At 41.2% G+C, this 22,750-nt stretch overlaps 2 protein-coding genes across 2 annotated transcripts in view; one reads left to right on the forward strand and one right to left on the reverse strand.

Annotated features, from left to right (window-relative positions):
* The window catches only part of LOC307124619 (ADAMTS-like protein 2), a gene marked incomplete at its 5' end in the record, with an annotated part of 32,737 nt that extends 25,182 nt beyond the window's left edge, over positions 1-7,555 (reverse strand). The window contains 4 exon segments of the mRNA XM_079813970.1: positions 7,308-7,342; positions 7,344-7,445; positions 7,447-7,486; positions 7,488-7,555. Of these exon segments, the coding sequence (XP_079670096.1) occupies positions 7,308-7,342; positions 7,344-7,445; positions 7,447-7,486; positions 7,488-7,555 (245 nt within the window).
* Positions 7,556-18,331: 10,776 nt separating this feature from the next.
* Positions 18,332-20,767, forward strand: mymk (myomaker, myoblast fusion factor; the record flags this gene model as incomplete). Its single annotated transcript, XM_079814756.1, has 5 exons — positions 18,332-18,466; positions 19,105-19,219; positions 19,447-19,595; positions 20,388-20,504; positions 20,621-20,767. 5 exons carry the CDS (start codon positions 18,332-18,334, stop codon positions 20,765-20,767), a joined length of 663 nt encoding a protein of 220 aa, XP_079670882.1.
* Positions 20,768-22,750: the final 1,983 nt, after the last annotated feature.

Here is a 22,750-nt window from a genome sequence, read left to right on the forward strand (position 1 = left end):
AGTGCTGGGTTTTTTCAGCGTCGTACCTGAAGGTACACGGTCGACGGTGGGCTGTTTCCTCCCTCAGCACATGGCACGCTGGGAGACAATAACATCAGATACATGGCTATTAAACACCCTGTCAATCGGATACAAATTACAGTTCCGCCGTCGACCACCCCCAAATACTGGAGTCCGCCCTACATTGCAATCCAAAACATCTGATCAGACTGACATCAGAAATAGAGTCATTACTAGAAAAACAAGCCATGGTTCAGGCCAGTTGAAAGTTTTTTTCTCGATTTCCTGATTCCAAAAAAGGATGGGGGAATTCGACCCATTCTGGATCTAAGGGACCTCAATGTCTTTCTGAAACATCTACCATTTCACATGCTACGAGTAACAGAGTGTAGTGTATGGCTCTTGTGGGTGTAGGAAGGAAGAAGACGGGGTCGGCGTACTGGGACTCGTGAGTACTCTCTTTTATTCTTGTTGCTCAATAAACAAACAGTGTGCACATCGCACAACGTAAACTTCTATATAAACTCTCTTTTTTCGTAACAATCGTCGGTTTGGGCAGTTCCTCTCTGCGTGCAGTCATCCCTCGAGTCCCAGACGTGCGTGTCTCTCTCTCTCCCTCTCTTTCGTCCCGGAGCGGCTTTTATGCGGTCTCTCCACGCCAATTACTGCAATGAGACAGGTGTTTATGATCTGCACTTGACCTACTTACTCACCGCTCGGTTCCACCCTCTCTCTCACCTCGCGAAACCACGCCCCCTCCGCCACACAGAGGTTGTAAGTGCAGTAAACAGAAACGATTGGTTCGTTACTGTGGACCTGAAGGACGCATATTACCACATTTCAATTGCAGAACATTACAGCCGGTTCCTTCGTTTTCATGTCAGTGGAGTGACATACCAGTTCAGAGTTCTTCCTTTCGGGTTAGCCCTGGCACCCAGAACTTTTACCAAATGTGTACGAGTCGCTCTAGAGCCCTTACAGAGCCAAGGCATACGTATTCTACCTTATCTCGACGACTGGCTACTGTGCGGCCAGTCTCTGCACCAGGTGCAAGAACAGACAAGATTATTGATATTGCATGTAGAGGCATTAGGTCTGAGGATAAATTACAAGAAGAGCTGTCTAATTCCAGCTCAGACCATTCAGTTCATCGGTATGAGGCTCGACTCCCGTGTCATGCAAGCTATGTTGACATAAGTCAGAGCCCAGGCAATTGTAAAGACGGCAGCAAAGTTTCGAATAGGCAGGCGCCTACCGTATGCAGAATTTCTGTGTCTAGCGGGGATGTTGGTTGCAGCAACACCAGTGGTGCGGCTGGGTATATTGCATCTAAGGCCATTTCAGCGTTGGCTAAATTTGAGACGGTTGTCAGCCATGACCCAGAAAAATGTTTTTGTGACCGTAACTGTGGCGTGTACTCACACCTTGAGGCACTGGTCCCGCAGACAATTTCTCCTCAGAGGTGTGTCCTTGGGAACCATTCCTGTAAAGAGGGAAGTGGTAACTACAGATGCATCCCTGTTAGGCTGGGGAGCTGTGTGGAGGCACCGGAAAGTGAGGGGTGTGTGGCAGAGCACGTCTCAATGTACTCCTGTTGAAGGCAGTGTGGCTAGCACTGCAGCATTTCCAACATCAGCTAGAAGCCAAGCACGTCTTGGTAAGAACAGACAATACCACAGTTTACATCAACCACCAAGGAGGGACAAGCGTTACAATCAGATAGCGGACCACCCCGTGGGATTGGAAGATTCACCAGGAGGTTGTCCAGTTAATTTGGAACACCTGCGGCAGGGCAGAGGTGGACCTATTTGTGGACAGACAGACAACTCACTGTCCAAGGTGGTTTTCAGACAAGGACGAGCCAGAAGCTCTGGGCCAGGATGCGTTGGCACACAATAGGCAACCAGTTCTGCTGATAGCCCCATTCTGGCCAGGCAGGCCGTGGTTTCATCTTTTGCTTCTTTTATTGACAGGCAGGCCATGCCCACTGCCAATAAGACCAGATCTGCTGTCTCAGATGAACGGGACGTTGTGGCACAACAGGCCCCACACATTGAAGTTATGGGTTTGGCCTCTAGGAGCAAACCAGGCATATTGAAATGCTCACAAGGGGTTGAGTACACACTACTGAATGCAAGGGCAACTTCTACGAGGCGGGTGTATGCAGACAAATGGAGAGCTTTTTGTCAGTGGTGTGAAAAAGGAAAAATTGATCCTCATGCTTGCACTGTAAGTAACATCTTGGAATTTCTGCAGAACCTGTTAGAACATGGTTTGTCTAGCTCTACAATTGAAGTTTTTGTGGCAGCATTTTCTGCACACAGAGGACTAGTAGAAGGTGTGTCAGTAGGCACACAAAATTTAAATAAGATGTTTCTTAAAGGTGTTAGTCGACTTCGACCCAGTCATAAGCCTGTGGTTCCACAGTGGGATCTAGACTTGGTTTTAAGTAGCCTCTTGGTTTCACCATTTGAGCCATTAGACAATATGGACATTAAGTGGCTTTCTCTTAAGTCAGCTTTTTTTGCTGGCATTGACCACTGCACGACGTGTTAGTGAATTGCATGCATTGTCAGTCAGCCCAGTTTTTACGTTGGGGACCTGAGTATAAACAGACAATGCTGTGGCCAAATCCTGCATTTCTTCCAAAGGTTTTGTCACCACAATACATAAATAAGCCCATGACTTTGTCTGCTTTTACAGATGAACAAGGTTCAGCCCTGTGCCCAGTCAGAGCTCTTCGGCATTATGTTGAAGTTACAGCAGCCTGGCGGATCACTGATCAGCTGTTTGTGTGTTATGGTGATCACAAAAAGGGTATGGCTTTGTCTAAGGATAGACTAACTCATTGGGTGACAGAGGTAATTATGCATGCTTATTCTAATACAGGTCATGAAGTTCCAGCTTCAGTGAAGTGCCATTCAGTACGTGTAGTTGCCACTTCCTGGGCAGCCCTGCGTGGTGTGCAGCTATCTGACATCTGTGACGCAGCAATATGGAAGACTCCAGCTACTTTTGCCAGGTTTTACAGGCTTAATGTGGCCTCAATACCTGCAGTGTGTTCTGTGATTATTACAAAAGATTCACAAATTGAATAAAAGTTATTTCAGCATTGATTTAAGCATCTGTTGTGTATTTTTACATCAAATGCATCAAGTACACATCTTTTTAACTATTGTTACAAATGTTTTTGATGGGTATGCAACCCTCGTGATGACTTTGGTATGCGGCCTCCACTAGATAAGCTAGAATACTGCTCTGGTGGTCCGGAATGAAAGGAAGTAGAACTGGAGGTTACGAAGGTAACCATGGTTCTACGACTGAGTGGAGGACCACCAGATTTTTTGGTCACTCGGGTAGACGAGAATTTGCCAGAGAAAGGACATGACGCAATGGCGTGCTTTTATAGGCTGTACGCCTGAGCGCCATGGTCACAGGGTGACCACTTTGACATTTATACTCGGCAAAGACAAGAGCACCAGGGAAGACTCCACTAGATAAGCTAGGATACCGCTCTGGCGGTCCTCCACTCAGTCGTAGAACCATGGCTACGTAACCTCCAGATATACACTATATTGCCAAAAGTTTGGGACAACTGCCTTTACATGCACCTAAATTTTAATGACATCCCGTTCTTAATCTGTAGGGTTTAATATGGAGTTGACCCACCCTTTCCACCTATAACAGCTTCAACTCTTCTGGGAAGGCTTTCCACAAGGTTTAGGAGTGTGTTTATGGGAATTTTTGACCATTCTTCTAGAAGTGAATTTGTGAGGTCAGACATTGATGTTGGACGAGAAGGCCTGGCTTGTAGTCTCTGCTCTAATTCATCCCAAAGGCCAGTCAAGTTGCTCCACACTAAACTCGCTCATGTATGTCTCTATGGACCTTGCTTTGTGCACTGGTACGCAGTCATGTTGGAACAGGAAGGGGCAATCCCCAAACTTTTCCCACAAAGCTGGGAGCATGAAATTGTCCAAAATGTATTGTATGCTGATGCATTGAGATTTCCTTTCACTGGAAGTAAGGGGCCAAGCCCAACCCCTAAAAAACAACCCTACAACATAATCCCCCTCCACCAAACTTTGCACTTGGCACAATGCAGTCAGGCAAGTACTGTTGTCCTGGCAACCACCAAACCCAGACTCGTCCATCGAATTGCCAGACAGAGAAGTGTGATTCGTCACTCCAGAGAACATGTCTCAACTGCTCTAGAGTCCAGTGGCGGCGTGCTTTACACTACTGCATCCGACGCTTCGCAGTGCACTTGGTGATGTAAGGCTTGGATGCAGCTGCTCAGCCATGGAAACCCATTCAATGAAGCTCTCTACGCACTGCTCTTGAGCTAGTCTGAAGGCCACACAAAGTTTGGAGGTCTGTAGCTATTGACTCTGCAGAAAGTTGGCGACTTCTGCGCAATGTGCGCAGAGCGCATGCGCTGACCCCGTACTGTGATTTTACGTGGCCTACCACTTCGTTGTTCCCAATTGCTTCCAATTTGTTATAATACCACTAACAGTTGACCGTGGAATATTTAGTAGTGAGGAAATTTCACAAATGGACTTATCGCACAGGTGGCAACCTATCACGGTACCACGCTTGAATTCACTGAGCTCCTGAGAGCGACCCATTCTTTCACAAATGTTTGTAGAAGCAGTCTGCATGCCTAGGTACTTGATTTTATACTCCTGTGGCCATGGTGATTTCAACACCCGAATACAATGATTTGGATGGGTGTCCCAATACTTTTGGCCATATAGTGTATATCATTGTCGTGAAATAGAATTGTCATCATATCACCCACCCCTATTTGGGTGAATCAAAGACGCTAAAATTAGCAATTTTTTGCACTCGAAATCCACTGTATATAAAAAAATATTAGGACATGTGCCCTCTCAGTTTTCATGGGCATAAAGTTTATGTGGCAGGAACACATGAAATACAATGGAAGAATGTATGAGATTCTCTAGCTTGTATTCAAGTGTCCAGTGATGTAAGAACACACACACACTTCACTGCATTCAGATATTTAAGAAGACCATAAAAGTGAGCAAAAAACACTAATCACACAAACTTCTTCAGTTCTCCTCCATCTCATGACTTCTCATCAGACCTGCACCTCCAATTAGGTAGGCTCCTTAAAGTAAGCAAACAGATCATCTCACTCTGTTTGCAGTCTGGCTATTCCTGGCACAAAATATTGGTGACAGGTGTCTTAAACTACCCACTGGAGCACCTGGAGTTCATTATCCACCCCAGACACAGCTGGAGCACCGCCAGCTCGCCAAACACTCGTCTCCCACAGACCATGCGGTGAGGCTGCGACGGCCGAGACAGACCTTCCTCTTCTGAGCTTCCCAGGCCACGAAAGAGAGTAAACACAGGCTAACCCCCTTCCCCCTTCCCCCTCCCGTCCTCGTGGGCCTCCGCTCAAGGGAAGAGGGGTGTTTTTCTTTCCCTGGCAGCAGACAGACAGCAGGGCCATTCCCCATTTGGGGGGGTGGGGGGCAAGCCCTGTCTGTGAGCTGGAAGCAGACTCATCCTTCTCTGGAAGAGCTTCTGGTCACAGGGACCAGACGCAAGGATTCCTCAGTTCTCAGCAGCCTTCTCACGTCCAAAGCCTTCAAGTGGAAAATCAATGTTGCAGCTTTCTATCAAACAGGTGAAGGTAAACTCACAGCCAGAGACCAGCAGCAAGTGTTGTGACACATTTATGCAGATGAAACTGAACTATTGAGAGCAGATAAAATTCACATTTACATTTATGCATTTGTGAGATTTGATCACTAAAGGGATCCCCCTAAAGGGATTTCAAGCTATGGAATTTATCCGATTCCTATTTTTATATTTAATTTGTTTATTTTATACATATTTGTGACCCAACCTGAATTTATGGAATAACAGATATTAGCTACTGAACATAAAGCTTTTGTTTCTTTATCTACCAAATTTTTTAAAATGGAAGAAAGCTATTTCCTGTGAATGTGAGAGAGACTTCCGATTTGTTGGTATCGCTATATAGGTATAAATAAGTAAACGCAGTAAACTGTAAACATATTTGTGTTACGTATATGTGTTTACGATTAGTTATACATTCATTAATATGATAACAAATACACAAAGAAAACGCACTATGAAATGCATTTGTTTCATAAAAACGCATTTGATGTCATCTTTCATCTCAGTTATCAACTGTATTGAAAGTGACCTAGGATGTTTCATCAATGTTTATATTATTGTAATATTGTTAGTGATCATCTTGTTGCTAGTCAAAAAGAAATAAAAAAACATTTGTTTTGTACATTGTAAACTTTTTTTCTCAGCAGAAGCTGAGAATATATATTAAAATAATCTCCAATCGACATTTCACATATGTATTTGGCAAGTAGTCTATTAAGCAAAATAATGTACGGTCAGCTGGTCATTATCGCAAATTAGTAAAAAGTTGAAACAGAAAACTTACTTTTGAATTTACTTACGAAGCCCTGCACATGCCATTCGGGAAAAAAATAGATATTAAGAGTTTGTTGCTCCATTTTAGTTAAATCACGGCTACCTTGTACTACTAATTTCACTAGATCATGGGAAATAATTCTTAATTCATGGCCATGATATCTACTTTTTAGGGCTTCCATAGTTCTCATTAATTTGCTTTGGATGCTGTCCACCCTTGAGCTGCTCACTGGTTTCTTGTGGTTTCCCTCATCTATTCATCAGCCATGGTGATTTATTTATGTGAGTAGCTATTTTCAAGTCTAACATCAAATTAATTTCCCTCTCGCCTTTCACAATATCAAAACCACACATTCATTTTCTAGGGATTTTTCACATGGACATTTCGAAACATGACTCATCAGAGCTAAATATTTCAACTTAAGTAGACTTTTCCATAACAAATAGCATACAAGAGCAAAACCATTTTCATGTATTTATTGCAGAATTTATCATACAAAAAGAACATTTCTTAATTTGTCTTCATCTTTCTTTGGACTTAAAGTAAGCCTAAGCTGTTCTCTGCAGCTGGACCAAAAATAAATAAATACAGTGCCACATTACTATCACATGATTTTCCCCTGGGTGACCATTACTTTCACTTTATTTCACTGTCATCCAGCTCTTTGCATCAGCAGAGCAGTCAACACTGTTTGTTTGGGTTTGTGGAACAAGTGTCTAGTCTGCTTGGCTTCCCATGCTCTTTCCCAAAACATTCAGCTCTATTCAGCGAAATGGACACACACACACACACAGAGAGAGAGAGAGAGAGAGGGAGAGAGAGAGTCAGTCACACAGTAAATATTTGCCCTTACCTGCAGTCCAGGGGCAGTGTTGGAGCTGAGTGCTGCTTGGACAGTGTGGGTGGTGCTGGTGGTGGTTTCTAATGGTGTGTTCTGAGGATGTGCCTTGTAAAGAGGGTAAGGTGTGCTCCTGCATCCCTCCTCTCCTCCTTCCTCTCCTCCTCCCTCCCCCTTTCTTCCCTTCAGTCCCAGCAGGAAGAGAGTGGCAAAGTTTGGGAACGCCTACGTAAAAACACTTTCTCGGCTGGTGCCAAGCTCATGGGCTGCCTCTGCTGCGTGGTGGAGCGGAGCCACAGTGCCATAGACTCAGCCAAGCTACTGTCTACTGGTCTCCGCTTGCAGACAGACAGGGAGGAAGTTGTCGTTTCCCACAGAACACCCCCCCCCACACACACACACACACACACACACACAGAGAGACTCCCCGTCATCACATCAGTCCATTCATCCTCCCCACACACACTTTGTCTATTCCAGATCATCCTCTCAACCTCTCATGTCTCCTTCTGTACAGTAAGTCTGTCTTGTGTGCCCCACCTGACCCATCAGTACCACCGGCCATAATGGGACTAATGAGAATCTTGATAATTATCCTAATGACAACTATGAGTACAATGACAAAAATGGAGATTAGTAGCATGAAACTCTAGATGGCGCAGGTTGGGTCCTTAATGCAACCTGCTGACAATTGACCTATCGGTAAGCCCCGACCCCCTTAGTTACTGTTGCTAACTTAGACAAACAAAAGGAGTGGCTAACTGTCTTACAATGACAGCTGTCAGTGTGAAAACCTTGTTCCAAAATGTTTTAGGACACAGAAGGACCACCTCTCGACGATAAGCATTCAAGTGGGTCTTAAATATGCCATGAAGGGATATATAAAAGATATTAAAATAAATATGGTGGGTAACAAGATTCATTTGGAAGCAAGGGTTTACAAAATCACAATGGAAGTTCGTCACGATTGCAGATGACAACATCCAGGATCAACATTGTTCCTGTACCGCAGAGTAAGATTAAATTAATTTACATTTAATCAGTTGAATATGGAGAGGCACTGAAATATAGACCTTCGTTTATGTGTTTTTGACCTACACTGTTTCATGACGTGAGAACAGTTAACCATTTAGGTTTTTACGTTAGCATGGACTCACTAACTTTAATCGTAACTTAATGGGTATACGACAACCAGAAAATCCTCTCATGATACCTCAGTGTTACAAGTACCCAGGCACATTGTTTTACCATTTTTGTAGCATAAACACCATCAAACCGATGAGAGTTTCAGATTTTCCAATGTTTCTCTATGGCGCTGAAACCTAAAGATGTCCGAGTACTCAACTGATACTCAACTGCCACTGGCTCATCTGTGTTCGAGGGAAGGGGCTTAATGATAGGTCAATTACATCGTTAACTACATAGCACAAGCTGATTGGTTCCTGTTGCATCTGCAGCCAATAAGCTGGCTGCGGCTCAACATTTAAATAGTTGTTCAGTGTTTGCTGTAACAGTTTGCAGTGCACTTTCAAAGTTCATCTGAAAACCTAAACACAAACCTCAGAAATGTTTAAGCATTTTTACATAAAAACAAATCTCATGTAGTATATGATTTAAGCTGTTTTCCTCAAAAACTGTCCCCACAAGATCAAACATTTCTGGTATTTCTATATCATGTAGGCACTACCTGAATCACACATATATATACACAAAATGTATATACAAAAACGATTAAACTTTATTAAAAAAAAAACTTTTTCTCATTGCTTTAAGTAGCCAAATTGTATGTGGTTTTCTCAAAATGAAAAAAAGTAAAGAAATGTTCTCAAATAATTGTCTTCTCAAATAAATGTATCTTGTTTTCATGGATGATTATCTTACTGGAAAACAAGACAAACATACTGATTAACAAAGTGATTTTTTGCAGTGTAATAAAAGACTCACAAGAGGAAGAGAGAGATGGATGGAGAAAAAGACTTGGGCAGCACAGGCAGATAGTTGAGACCACCATGCCTGTGTGTGACGTGTACATTTATAGACCACATGTTCTCTTAGTTGCCTGTCTGTCTGCTCTGTACATTAGGGACGGTTCGCTACACTTATAGCTCAATCAAACACTCCTCTCAACCACAGATTTGTATGGTGATAGACATACTTCAGGAGATTTGCACAGTCTGGAAGTCTGGAGGAATGGTTGCTTTTTAAAAGCCTAAAATTACAAGGCAGAAAACACAGGGAAAGTTTGTGTGTGTGACACAGAGAAGGAGAGAGATCCTTCGATATTTCTAAGGCGAATGGCTGTGTAGGAAAAATGCTCTTGATGCATTTTAGTTATTAAAAACACAAATATAATTGAAGTTTTCCTTCACTCTAAACTGGGGATGGAAACCCAGGTGTATTTTGTGGAAATAAATACAAAAGTTGGGAATGAATAGACAAAAATAATGCTCTCTAACTAGCTGTCTAATGTACCGCACATGAATGCATTCACTACATTCATAGTCCAAACAAATGTTCTTCTCACACCACAGGCATGTTATTAGAGCCTAATTCGGCAGGGTCTGGAACAATGAATCAGCTCTGCTATGCTAACTGATTGAAAGCTGAGCAGATATGAGGAAATAAGCAGACTTTTATTTTAAAATGCAAGTGATCGAACAGTTTGTTGATTATATAAAGAAAACATATTTTGGTATAGTCAACATGAATATCCTAATGCGTGCTCTGGGTCTTATGGTTATTGCAAGTTGGAGGTTGTCTTTTTAATCAAAAGAAACTTGAAAAATCTTTCTCTGAAACCGCTGTTGTCACTTAGGCCACACAGACTATTTGGTTAATGCTAACCAAAATCCAAATACGCTTAGCTGTTTAGGCATTGTTTTCGGTCTGGCTCCATTCTGGTATGTAATTTTAAACATGTTCTGTGCACCCTGTTACAAACAGAATATTTTTTAGTAGCAATGTAATGTTTTGAAAGTTGAAAATGGACATTTTCTGAGAATAAACATATGATATTTTAATTTCAAAATTCTATTTATTTATTTTATAATATATTTTATGTGACCCTTTAAAATGTAATGTAATGACGTTTAAATCACCTCAATTTGGGCGTATGTTTGATATGGATAATGTTGCAGAAAACTAAACTGTTGAGACATTAAAAGAAACGCTTCCTTTATTGTATATCCTGATAGTGAATAATGCTCTTTTTCTCAAGCCCTCATTTCAAAGATAACATACAGACTTTTAAGTCAACAATGTTTAATCCATCCAAAAATACACATGCCTTTGACCAGAGGTTCTCAGCAAGGGGAGATGAGAGCGCAGAAGATTTCAAAGGCTGTGTCAAAATAACAATAGTATGTGTTTGAGTCAGAATTTCACTGAATGCACTAAAAGAATTATGGAACATAAAAAATGCTCACCAAAAGAAGTTGAGAACACCTGCCTTTGACAAACTTTATGAATACCCTTACAAAAAATAAGTATACTTCAAGTTAATTTTATTAAAGTCGGCATGAAACGGAAGTTGAGATCGTTTTTTTCTCCTTATTGTGACGTATACCCGAGTGAAACGGCTTCTGAAATTAGAAAAAATTTAGGGCGAGGCTTGATTTCGTCCTTCGGGAATTGATTGGATCGTTGGAAGTGGGGCGTTGCTAACAAAATGGAGGCAGATTTGAAGTTTGCATTCAGTTGTGGAGAAAAAATGTATCTATCTTTTAAATAAATGTATTTTCTCTCTAAATCTTTTCTACATAATGTTACTGAGCATATTTCCTCACTTTTCGCTGGTTTATGCTACAGATTTTACTTATTTTAAGCCTTTTATGGCTTTATTTCTGTAAAGCTTTTTTCTCAGTTCTCGCTTATAAGGGGGCGCGCCGTAAGCGCGTTCACACGCTGCATTCCTCAGTGTGAGTCGTCAGGATAAGCTGTTCGTCCGACTATATTGAGTAATTTTTACATTAAAAAAAGCTTTTATCTCTCATATATTTCTCTCTTTTTGCCTCAAGTCCTTCTTGAAGAAGGTATTGTGTATACCGAGAAAAATGCACCAAACCACGATCAGTGACATGTTTCTGAGAGGAGGGGCAGAAACGAGACGGGGCGATAACCCCGCCCTCGCGCCATAGCACATGACCGGGAGAGAAGAGAGGTCGTTTCGATGGGGGAGGGAAAGTTAACATATTTGATTAAAGATTATAAGGGCAAATGAATTTTAAAAAAATAATGAAGTGCACAGATAAATCAGTTATAGTAAACACTACAATATTAATATAAAAATACGAATTGTAAAATTTGATTTCATGCCGCCTTTAAGTATACTTAAAGGGTTAGTTCACCCAAAAATGAAATTTCTTCCATTAATGACTCACCCCAATGTTGTTCCACACCTGTAAGACCTCCGTTCATCCTTGGAACACAGTTTAAGATATTTTAGATTTAGTCCGAGGGCTTTCAGTCCTTTGAATGTAAGTGTAAGCACACTTTGCTGTCCACGTCCAGAAAGGTAATGAAAACATCATCAAAGTAGTCCATATGTGACATCATTTGGTTAGTTAGACTCTTTTGAAGCGTCGACAATACATTTTGGTCCAAAAATAACAAAAACTAAGACTTTATTAAGCATTGTCTTCTCTTCCGGTTTAGTTTGAATCCGCGTTCACGACGCCACAGACGTGTTATCTGGTGCGATAGCAGATACCAGATAACACGTCACAGCGTCTTACGTCAGCAGCGTCACTGTGGCGTTGTGAACACGGATTCAAACTAAACCGGAAGAGAAGACAATGCTTAATAAAGTCTTAGTTTTTATTTTTTTGGACCAAAGTGTATTGTCGACGCTTCAAAAGAGTCTAACTAACCAAATTATGTTACATATGGACTACTTATGGTTCTTATGGAAGCTCAAACGTGCTGCGTAACACGAGAATGAACCTAATTGGTTCTTGAGGAAGCTCAAATGTGCTGCGTAACACGAGAATGAACCTCATTGGTTCTTGAGGAAGCTCAAATGTGATGTGTAACACTAGAATGAACCTCATTGGTTCTTGTGGAAGCTCAAACGTTCTGCATAACACACGAGAATGAACCTCATTGGTTCTTATGGAAGCTCAAACGTGCTGCCTAACACGAGAATAAACCTCATTGGTTCTTTAGGAAGCTCAAATGTGCTGCGTAACACGAGAATTAACCTCATTGGTTCTTGTGGAAGCTCAAATGTGCTGCGTAACACGAGAATTAACCTCATTGGTTCTTGAGGAAGATCAAATGTGCTGTGTAACACGAGAATTAACCTCATTGGTTCTTGTGGAAGATCAAATGTGCTGCGTAACACGAGAATTAACCTCATTGGTTCTTGTGAAAGCTCAAACGTGCTGCATAACACGAGAATGAACCTCATTGGTTCTTGCGGAATCTCAAACGTGCTGCGTAACACAGGAGAATAAACCTCATTGGTTCTTGTGAAAGCTCAAACGTGATGCATAACACACGAGAATGAATTGAACCTCATTGGTTCTCGCACTTCAAGCGAACATACTTGAGCCTCTGATACCACAACTGATGTGTGAGTTGATTAATTTTTATATATGAATAAAAGCTTAAATTAAATCTGTTCTAGATAGATTAGATAGATAGATAGATAGATAGATAGATAGATAGATAGATAGATAGATAGATAGATAGATAGATAGATAGATAGATAGATAGATAGATAGATAGATAGATAGATAGATAGATAGATAGATAGATAGATAGATAGATAGATAGATAGATAGATAGATAGATAGATAGATAGATAGATAGATAGATAGATAGATAGATAGATAGATAGATAGATAGATAGATAGATAGATAGATAGATAGACAGTCTTATATCAGCTGGTATAAATGATCTCCTGAATCGCTCAGTCCTACAGCACAGGGAGAGGAGCCTGTCACTCCAGTTGCTCGTGCAAAGGATGCCTGCTCTTGTTGAGGATGGCCTGCGTCCTTCTCCTCATTCTCCTCTCTACCAAAGCTCCCACTGAGTCCACGCCCCTCCCCATGATGACACACATTTTGTGACCAGTTTGTCCAGTCGATTACGGTCTCTGACAGTCAGGCAGTTCCCCCAGCACACAACACCAAAAAATATAGCACTGGCCACCACAGATGATTTGAGTCTTCTAAGAAAGAAGAGTCTGCCCTGACCTTTTTTGTATACTGCGTTAGCATGCACTGACCAGTCCAGTTTGTTGTCAAGATGGACACCCAGATATTTATAGGTAGAGACCACCTCAATACTCTCTCCGTCAATCAACACAGAGGAATGTTGAGTCTTCCGCCTGCTAAAATCCACTATCATCTCCTTTGTTTTTCGATGTATTAAGGAGAAGCCCATTGCACCTACTCCAGTGTGTAAAATCCTCTATGACCCTCCTGTAGTCCACCTCATACCCCCCCCCCCCCCCACACACCCCCCCCACACATGCCACCACAGCTGTATCATCTGAAAGTGGCAGGATGTAGATCCATATGAAAAATCAGATGTGTATAATGTGAAGAGGAATGGAGAAAGTAATGTTCCTTGGGGAACTCCAATGTTTATCACCACAGTTCTAGAGACAGCATTTTCCAGTCTGACATACTGTGGTCAATCTTCCAGATAGTTCAAGATCCACTTGATGAAGACAGGATCCACACTTGATGTCTCAAGTTTCTCTCTAAGGATCGGAGGTTGGATAGTGTTAAATGCACGAGAGAAATCGAAAAACATTAGTCTGACATACCCTCCAGTTCCATCTAAAAAGGAGAGAATCCGGTGGAGCATGTACAGGACCGCATCCTCCACACCCCCATTTTCTTGATATGCGAACTGCAATGGATCAAGTGCTTGCTGTACCTGGGGTTTCAGGAGCCGTAGCAGAAGCATGATCACAGATGATCATGATCACAGATGTCAAGGCCACTGGTCTGTAGTCCTTGACCGCAGCCGGTCTCCCTACCTTGGGCACCGGCACAAGGCATGAGGTCTTCCACTTAACGGGAACCTGCCCAGTTCGAAGACTCCAGTTAAAGATGGCTTGCAAAGGCACGGCCAACTCTGACGCACAGTCCTTTAGGACCCGAGGTGAGATGCATCAGGGCCCGCTGATTTGCCAAGACGCACTTTTCTCATCTCTGCTCGCACCTCATCAACACTGAAGAAGCCACCAGAAGGCGCCAAAGCAGCAGAGGCGGTACAGCCGCCAGCTGTGGTAGAGCTGAAAGCAGCGGCAGTTGCAGAGGTGTTACAGCCGTAGGATGGAGAAGAGCAGGAGGCAACAGTAGAGGTAGCACAGTCACTGGATGGAGCAGCAATAGTACAACCACTGGATAAACTCGAACAGGAGGCAACAGCAGAGGCTGTACAGCCGCAGGGTGAAGCGAAACAGGGGGCAGCAACAAGGGTGGTACCGCCGCTGGATGGAGCAGAGCAGGAGGCAGCAGTTTAGGTGGTACAGCTGCTGGGTGGAACAGAGCAGGAGGCAGCAGTACAGGTGGTACAGCTGCTGGGTGGAGCAGAGCAGGAGGCAGCAGTATTGATGGTACAGCTGCTGGGTGGAGCAGAGCAGGAGGCAGCAGTATAGGTAGTACAGCTGTTAGGTGGAGCAGAGCAGGAGGCAGCAGTATAGGTGGTACAGCTGCTAGGTGGAGCCGGTTCATCATATAAAGCGATCGTGTCTCTTCAGAAAATTTGGACTAAACCGCTCAATTCTTAAGGATTAGTTTCACAATCTCTTTATGAACTTTTTGAAGTGTCAGTTACGTAGCTGTCAATGAAGGGACAGAAATCTCTTAGATTGCATCAAAAAGATCTTAATTTGTCTTCAGAAGATTCATTCATTTTCATTCATTTCTCTTTTATTCCTTTCATGAAAATGGATTATTTGTACAAGGCACATAAAATTCATTTGAAGTTTTCCTTTACATTTCCATGATCAGAAAGGAGCAGATGGAAGAATAATATTCTTATATTTATCTGCCCCCTTTATAAACATAAATAGTAGATGGCATTAGCATTGTTTTTGTGAACGAAATGAACGAAAAATGAACGATGAACGAAAGTGAACGAAATGAACGAAATGAACAAAAAATGAACGATGAACGAAAGTCTTACAGGTTTGGAACGACATGAGGGTCAGTAAATTATAACAGAACTTTTATGTTTGGGTGAAATATATCTTAAAGTATAGTTCAAGTATTTTTAAGTATACTTTAAGTAGTAGTACTAATGTCAATGCACTTTTAAGTGTACTGTTTCAATACTAAATTGGCCTACTTTTTAGTTTAAAGACGTATATTTTAAGTGTAACAGTAGTAAAATTTGACTACACAACTAATTTACAACTGTTTTTCGTTGTAACAAGTTAACTAACATACAGTGGGGCAAAAAAGTATTTAGTCAGCCAACAATTGTGCAAGTTCTCCCACTTAAAAAGATGAGAGAGGCCTGTCATTTTTATCGTAGGTACACTTCAACTATGAGAGATAGAATGAGAAAAAAAATCCAGAAAATCACATGATTTTTAAAGAATTTATTTGCAAATTATGGTGGAAAATAAGTATTTGGTCACCTACAAAAAAAGCAAGATTTCTGTCTCTCACAGACCTGTAACTTCTTCTTTAAGAGGCTCCTCTGTCCTCCACTCGTTACCTGTATTAATGGCACCTGTTTGAACTCTTATCAGTATAAAAGACACCTGTCCACACCCTCAAACAGTCAGACTCCAAACTCCACTATGGCCAAGACCAAAGAGCTGTCAAAGGACACCAGAAACAAAATTGTAGACCTACACCAGACTGGGAAGACTGAATCTGCAATAATTTACCAGTTAAGTACTTGTAGCTTTTTTTTTTCTTTTTAGTTTATGAAAGTACACATTGAAGTATACTCTCAGTAAACTACTAGTTTAGTAGTTTTATACTACAAGTATACTTGTGAGTTTTCTTTAAGTGAACTTAAAATCATATTTATAGTTTACTATTTATATATTATTTTTGCATACTACTGTTCCTACAGGTATTAATTTGTATACTTAAAATATACCTTTAAGTGTACTTTAAGTAGATTTTAAGTAAATTCATATGTACACTGGACACACAAAAAAATCACAATCTCATGTCTGTTTTCTTTATAAATCCATATTTTCAAACAATATAAGTTCATAACAAAGTATGTAAAACTATGTGGGAAAAAGTATTTAATATGCTACTCAATCAAAAGAGAAAACACAACTTCAAGCATATTATCAAGAGTAGTATTAATAACACTTAATAATACCTCAATCAAAAGATTAAGTATAAGTACAGGCCAAATATACTTAGACCTTTCTGTCAGTATAAGTCAAGTAAACTTAAGAGTAATTTTAAGTATATTTCTGAGAAGTACATAAAACATTGTATACTTTCTTTTTTTTGTTTCAAAGAAGTATAATAATAGCACACTTTAATAAACTTCTATTTTGTAAGATTAAACTACAACCAATTTGACTATGCAAGGCCAAATTTGGCAGCAGCGCTATTAAAAAATGTGACCACAGCAAGATGGACATGTGAAAGCAATGATGTTGCACTTTCAGCATGTGACCCCAAATGTGACTCCTCATTCCAGGACAGTGACTGGTCAAGAAAGTGGACTCTTTTGCAAGTATCTGAGGTTTGCAATCTCTCTGGTGTCTTGGAGAATCATGTTACAGAGTCACTTAGAGAATGTTGGGCGTGAGGAGCGCTCAGCACACTGCACCCTTTGTGTTCCTCTCGCAGGTGCAACAGCTGAGAGAAGAACAGCTGTGACTGACCGGCCACAAAGTCCATAGCAAGACTCTCCCTTGTGCTCGAAATAACAAAATAAGGACTTTCCTAACTGTTGTGGACTGTGTGAAGTCTTATTTAGAAAGCCGTTAAAGCCACATCAAAAAAGCCACAGGATACAGAAGGGTTAGGTTAAATCGTCCCATGGTACTGCAAGAACACAAGCATTTACAGTTCATCTTGCTGCCATTTAATGTGCTAAATTTCAATAACACTAGTTTAAATTAGAGAAACGCCACTAAGTCACATCTGTTTCCTATTGACTTAGACTGAACAAGTTGTTATGTCTTTTCTGCTGTTTATGCTGAATTAAATGGATGCTGATGCATATCATCTGATGCTTGGAGGAGTTTTTGACTTTCGGAATGCTAAAATGTTTCAGCAGCATAAAATAATAGATTTCAAAGATATAAAATACATATTTTGGCCACATGAAATGTGCCCAGTACAAAGTGAGAATATGTTCTTGGGTTCCCTTCATTCATTTAAAAGGCTCCTGGTCTATCAGTACATCTGGTATGGGTCTACGCAAGACTCACAGGTCTCTAAGACAAACATCTCAAGCCTACACCTTACCATAACCATTCACATTTTTCTACCCTCAGAACCACATTCACGTCAAACACAGATTTGCAGTGACGCATACAGGTGCGTTCGCGAGGCCAATGTCAATAACCCAAAAGAGACAGCTGTTTCTGTAGCCACTGCTGAGGATCGATTCACCCATGAGAAGCTCAGTGTCTGAGACTCAACACATTGCCGCCCAGACTGACCAGTATAAGAAAAATACATTTCAAAGAATTCTCTGTACGCCCAATGGCGTGCTAGCCATTTTTTAATGCGTGGAAACACTTTGACTCAGCATTGACACTGTGATTGCGGTTCCATAGATTGTAAAGTTCACCATAAATGGCTTCACTTTTGTCCCACTGCTGTTGTTCTACAATCCCAAACATGTGTGACAGAAGCGTGCCATGTGATTGCAGGCCTCTCCCAGTCCACACGCAGACAGCTGCTGTTCTGATGACAGTGTGCATACAGACCCCTCTGAGCCATTTAAACTTTAAAGATCCTCCAGAGGAGGTTGTGAGTGTGAGAGTGATTTCTTTACTCTCTCTGTCGCTTCTCCGAAAGATTTGGTAGTTTGAAACAAACAGACAAGTTTTCCACAAATCCTGAGGCCTTTTATTTGGGTCACAATGGGAGCGTTTATCGCCAAGATGTTGCTGCCCACCATCAGCAGTTTGGTGTTCCTGCCTGCAGCCAGTGTGGCCGCCAAGAGGGGCTTCCACATGGAGGCCATGGTCTATTTCTTCACAATGTTCTTCATAGCGGTAAGAGAATGGGTGCTTTTTTATTGGTTTTAAAAGCACGTGTTTTTAAAAGTGGAATTTAAAAGTCTTAATGTGGTGCTAGTGTGTGACGCTAACAAAGTTGTGAGGCACGGCGCAATAGTCAAAAACAACATTAAAAAACACACAAAACCTACATAGAAATGACAGGTATTTTCATTTCAAGGTATATTTTAGGTATATTTATTTATTATTACCTTGACATGCCATCTTAACAACATGCTGCTCATGCGCAAGATGCTGAAAAAGCTGTGAGACGTGGTGCAATGGTCAAAGATGTCCATCTAGCTTTAGGTAGAAAAACTATTAAAAAGGATCATATTTAAATGTGACAACACTTTCTGTGTAACATGGCCCTGAATTGCCTCAGTGCATTACAAAACAACCAATGAAGTAAAGTTTTAAAACTCAAGCTCGGTTCAATCTGAACCCCAACTAGAGGCATCTCTGACTACGGCCATTAAAAAAAAAGTTCTTGTTCATAAATATTTCCCGACAAGAAAAGGGAAAAGTTTCCTCTAATGTATTCTAGAGCCTTTTAAATTTACATTTATGTTCTCAGCAGATCCCTTTCTCTCAAGGTGACTTAGCAGTCATGTGTTTTCTCCATCTTTTCTCAGATTTACCATGCATGTGATGGTCCGGGCCTGTCCATTCTCTGTTTCATGAAGTATGAGATTCTGGAGTACTTCAGCGTGTACGGCACAGCTATCTCCATGTGGGTCACACTACTAGGTGAGCAAATAATAATAGCATCTTTATATCCTAATGGTGAGCAAATCTCAATAATGTTCTGTAAAGGTATAAATCTTTTTACAATAAAATACACGTGCACTCCCATGGGTCAAACAGTCAAACAAAGTGATTTAAAATATGATTTTTCGTGAGTAGTGTGACAAGTGTTTATATCTTGCATTCCGGTGTGTCGTGTAAAGACTATGTGTCCATTTGCTCTCATCCAGCACTGGGAGATTTTGATGAACCCAAGCGCTCTTCGCTCACCATGTTTGGTGTGTTGACCGCGGCTGTGAGGATCTACCAGGACCGCTGGGGCTACGGCATCTACTCCGGCCCCATTGGAACAGCTGTCTTTATGATAACAGTCAAGTGGGTGAGTTTGAGACACATCAGATGCAGTTCTTACAGTTAACGCATTTTATGTGCTTTTAAGGCTACCTTAATCCACATGCATTTGAAAATGGCATTTTCGTTTCAAAGCGCTCTCCGTCCAAACTAGCATTTTCAAACGTTTACCAAGCATTTCTTGTTCTCAATGAAACTTCGGAAAATGCTTAAATCTTCTTACTGCGCATGCGCAAAATGTAATAAAAGCTCTCTAAGATGATTCAGAGAGGCCAGATATAATACAGTTCTCACACCGTTCTTCTGGCTCGATTATTTTATTAGCAAAATATCCCACCTATTGCTGGTGTGTCCAGGTCACACTCCATTCACGTTTGGTCGCAGGACAGCAAATGTGAGTAAATGTTCTGTTATCATTGCATTGTACAAAGTATCATTTATCTCTAGAAACACTGTGCAAGTGAATAGAACATAGCTGGCACATGCCGGTATAATAGGTGCAAGATGCGTCACATGACTAAAAACGCATCATCGTTTTTTAATACTTCAGTTTTCACAGTCCACGCCACAATGCAAAAGCTTCAAAAAACTTCTTCAAAAAGGCAAAAATGGCATCTTGTGGACGGAAACCCAAAACAGAGAAAAATATGTTTTCAAATGTATCAGATTAATGTAGTCATAAGAGCAGAGCTCAAATAAGCTTGATGAGGAATTGCATTTGCTCATATTGCTCATATTGACAAAATGGAAACTCAAGATTTTATTATCTACCGCAAATGCTTTCACAAGGTTTTACAATATTGTTTTTTCATTGTTCCAGTTACAAAAAATGAAGGAAAAGAAAGGCCTTTATCCAGACAAAAGTGTTTACACTCAACAAGTGGGGCCAGGGTTCTGCTTCGGTGCTCTTGCTTTGATGCTTCGCTTCTATTTTGAGGTAAAATATGATGCAGCTCTTAAACAGCTACTGCAACCGGAGGAACACATTACACAATTGGTTAGAAAAGCATGTTTGCGTAACTGCAGTAATAACTTGCTCATTTACTCCTGCAGGAATGGGACTATGCTTATGTTCACAGTTTCTATCATGTGTCCCTGGCTGTGTCCTTCATTCTGGTGCTGCCCAAGAAGAACCGCTATGCCGGGACAGGACGCAATGCAGCCAAACTTAACTGCTACACCCTTTGCTGCTGTGTATGATGCATCTTTTTATCTGAGCGAAGCTATAGAGGTGCTTTCCTCACCCTGAAAGCCTCTTTAAGATGACAGTCTCATAGTGAGCATTTGAAGGGATTGTTCACTCAAAAATAAAGAATTATGTCATCATTAAAGGGATAGTGCACCCCAAAGTGACAATTCTGTCATTAATTACTGACCCTCATGTCGTTCCAAACCCATAAGACCTTCGTTCATCTTCGGAACACAAATGAATATATTTTTGATGAAATCCGAGAGCTCTCTGACCCCTCTATAGACAGCAACGTAATAAACACTTTCAAGACCCAGAAAAGTAGTAAAGACATTGTTAAAATAGTCCATGTGACTCCAGTGGTTCAACCTTAATTTTGTGAAGCGACGAGAATACATTTTGTGCAAAAACCCCCTTTATTCAACTATTTCTTCTCTTCCGTGTCAGTGCCAATACTGAGCCGGCATTCTGACGTAGAACCCAGAAGCGCGGCACTGTTTACAACGTGAACCGCATAGGAGACTGACGAAGAGAAGAAATTGTTGAATAAAGTTGTTATTTTTGTTTTTCGTCACTTCATAACATTAAGGTTGAACCATTGTAGTCACAAGGACTATTTTAACGATGTCTTTACTACTTCTCTATGCCTTGAAACTGGTAATAACGTTGCAGTCTATAGGGGGTCAGAGAGCTCTCGGATTTCCTCAAAAGAAGATTGTGTTCCGAAGATGAACGAAGGTCTTACAGGTTTGGAACTACATGAGGGTGAGAAATTAATTACAGAATTTTCATTTTTGGGTGAACTAAGCCTTTTATTCTCTCTCACATCATTCCAAATCTTTATAACTTTCTTTCTTCTGTGGAAAACAAAAGGTGAAATTTAGAGTGTTTTTCATAACATTTCGATTAAAGCGAATGGGACCTCGATCTGTCAAACTTGAGAGAAAAAACATAAAGTGTTTCTTTATGTGAGAAACAGACCACAAAAGTCGCCATTCACCAAAAGTCTTCATATCCACCCAATTTCTCCATGGTGAGTTCATGAGAGCTCATAAGATAGGGTGACCAAACGTCCTGTTTTCCCAGGACATGTCCTGTTTTCAAGTCCTGTCCTGGCCCTAATATAACAATTTTCTATCCATACAGAGGGGGCATACTTTAAATGTATTGAAATTAATAAGGAATATTTGAGTAAACTTCGAGTATCATTTCAGTATCTCATTGCCGGGCCGAGTGTCCTGGTTTTCGGTAATCAAAATATGGCCACCATAAGAGAAATAACAATGTGTGATTTAAGAAAAACTTTCAAGGAGTCAGTTGATTCAGTGTACAAAACTTTAATAATAATAAGTCTGCCAGGAATTGGACTTCGTTATCAAATGACTGAAGGGGGAAATTATCAGTATAATGATCTACTGGTAACACCTTATTTTAAGGTGACATACTTACTACATGTACTTACTTACTATAGTAAGTAACTAACCCAAAAGCAAACCTCAACCCTAACCGTAATATTAACTACGTCACCCTAAAATAGTGTAACCGATATCTGACTGCGTCCTGCAGTACTACAAACCATGCTGCTACAATTACACCTACCGCTACAGGTTACACCCCCTGCAACAAAACAGCCAATTAGGGAATGTCATCAGAGCCCTTGCCCGAGTGATGTCATTATGGCCCTGTCCCAAATGGCACCCTTAACCCTCACGGTCTTCCTCTGAGTCCGCACTTTCACAATGTAATGCCGCTTTGACTGCCGGCTAGAAGTCCTCTGCGTGAATGTGCGCATCGAGGGTGCATAGCAGCCGGAAAGGGGGCGCTCACGAGCACCCTTCCTTAAGCTTAAATGACAAATGCGACACCCAATGGTCTTGTAGACTTAACGGACACGCGCACGCTTGCAGCGTCCATTGTAAGTCCACAAGACCGAAAGTGCACATGAAGTGTGCCATTTGGGACAGGGCCTATTAGTACCGATCTTCTTCTACTAC

This window comes from Gobio gobio (assembly GCF_949357685.1).
Source record: "Gobio gobio genome assembly, chromosome: 4".
Classification (NCBI taxonomy): Eukaryota; Metazoa; Chordata; class Actinopteri; order Cypriniformes; family Gobionidae; genus Gobio; species Gobio gobio.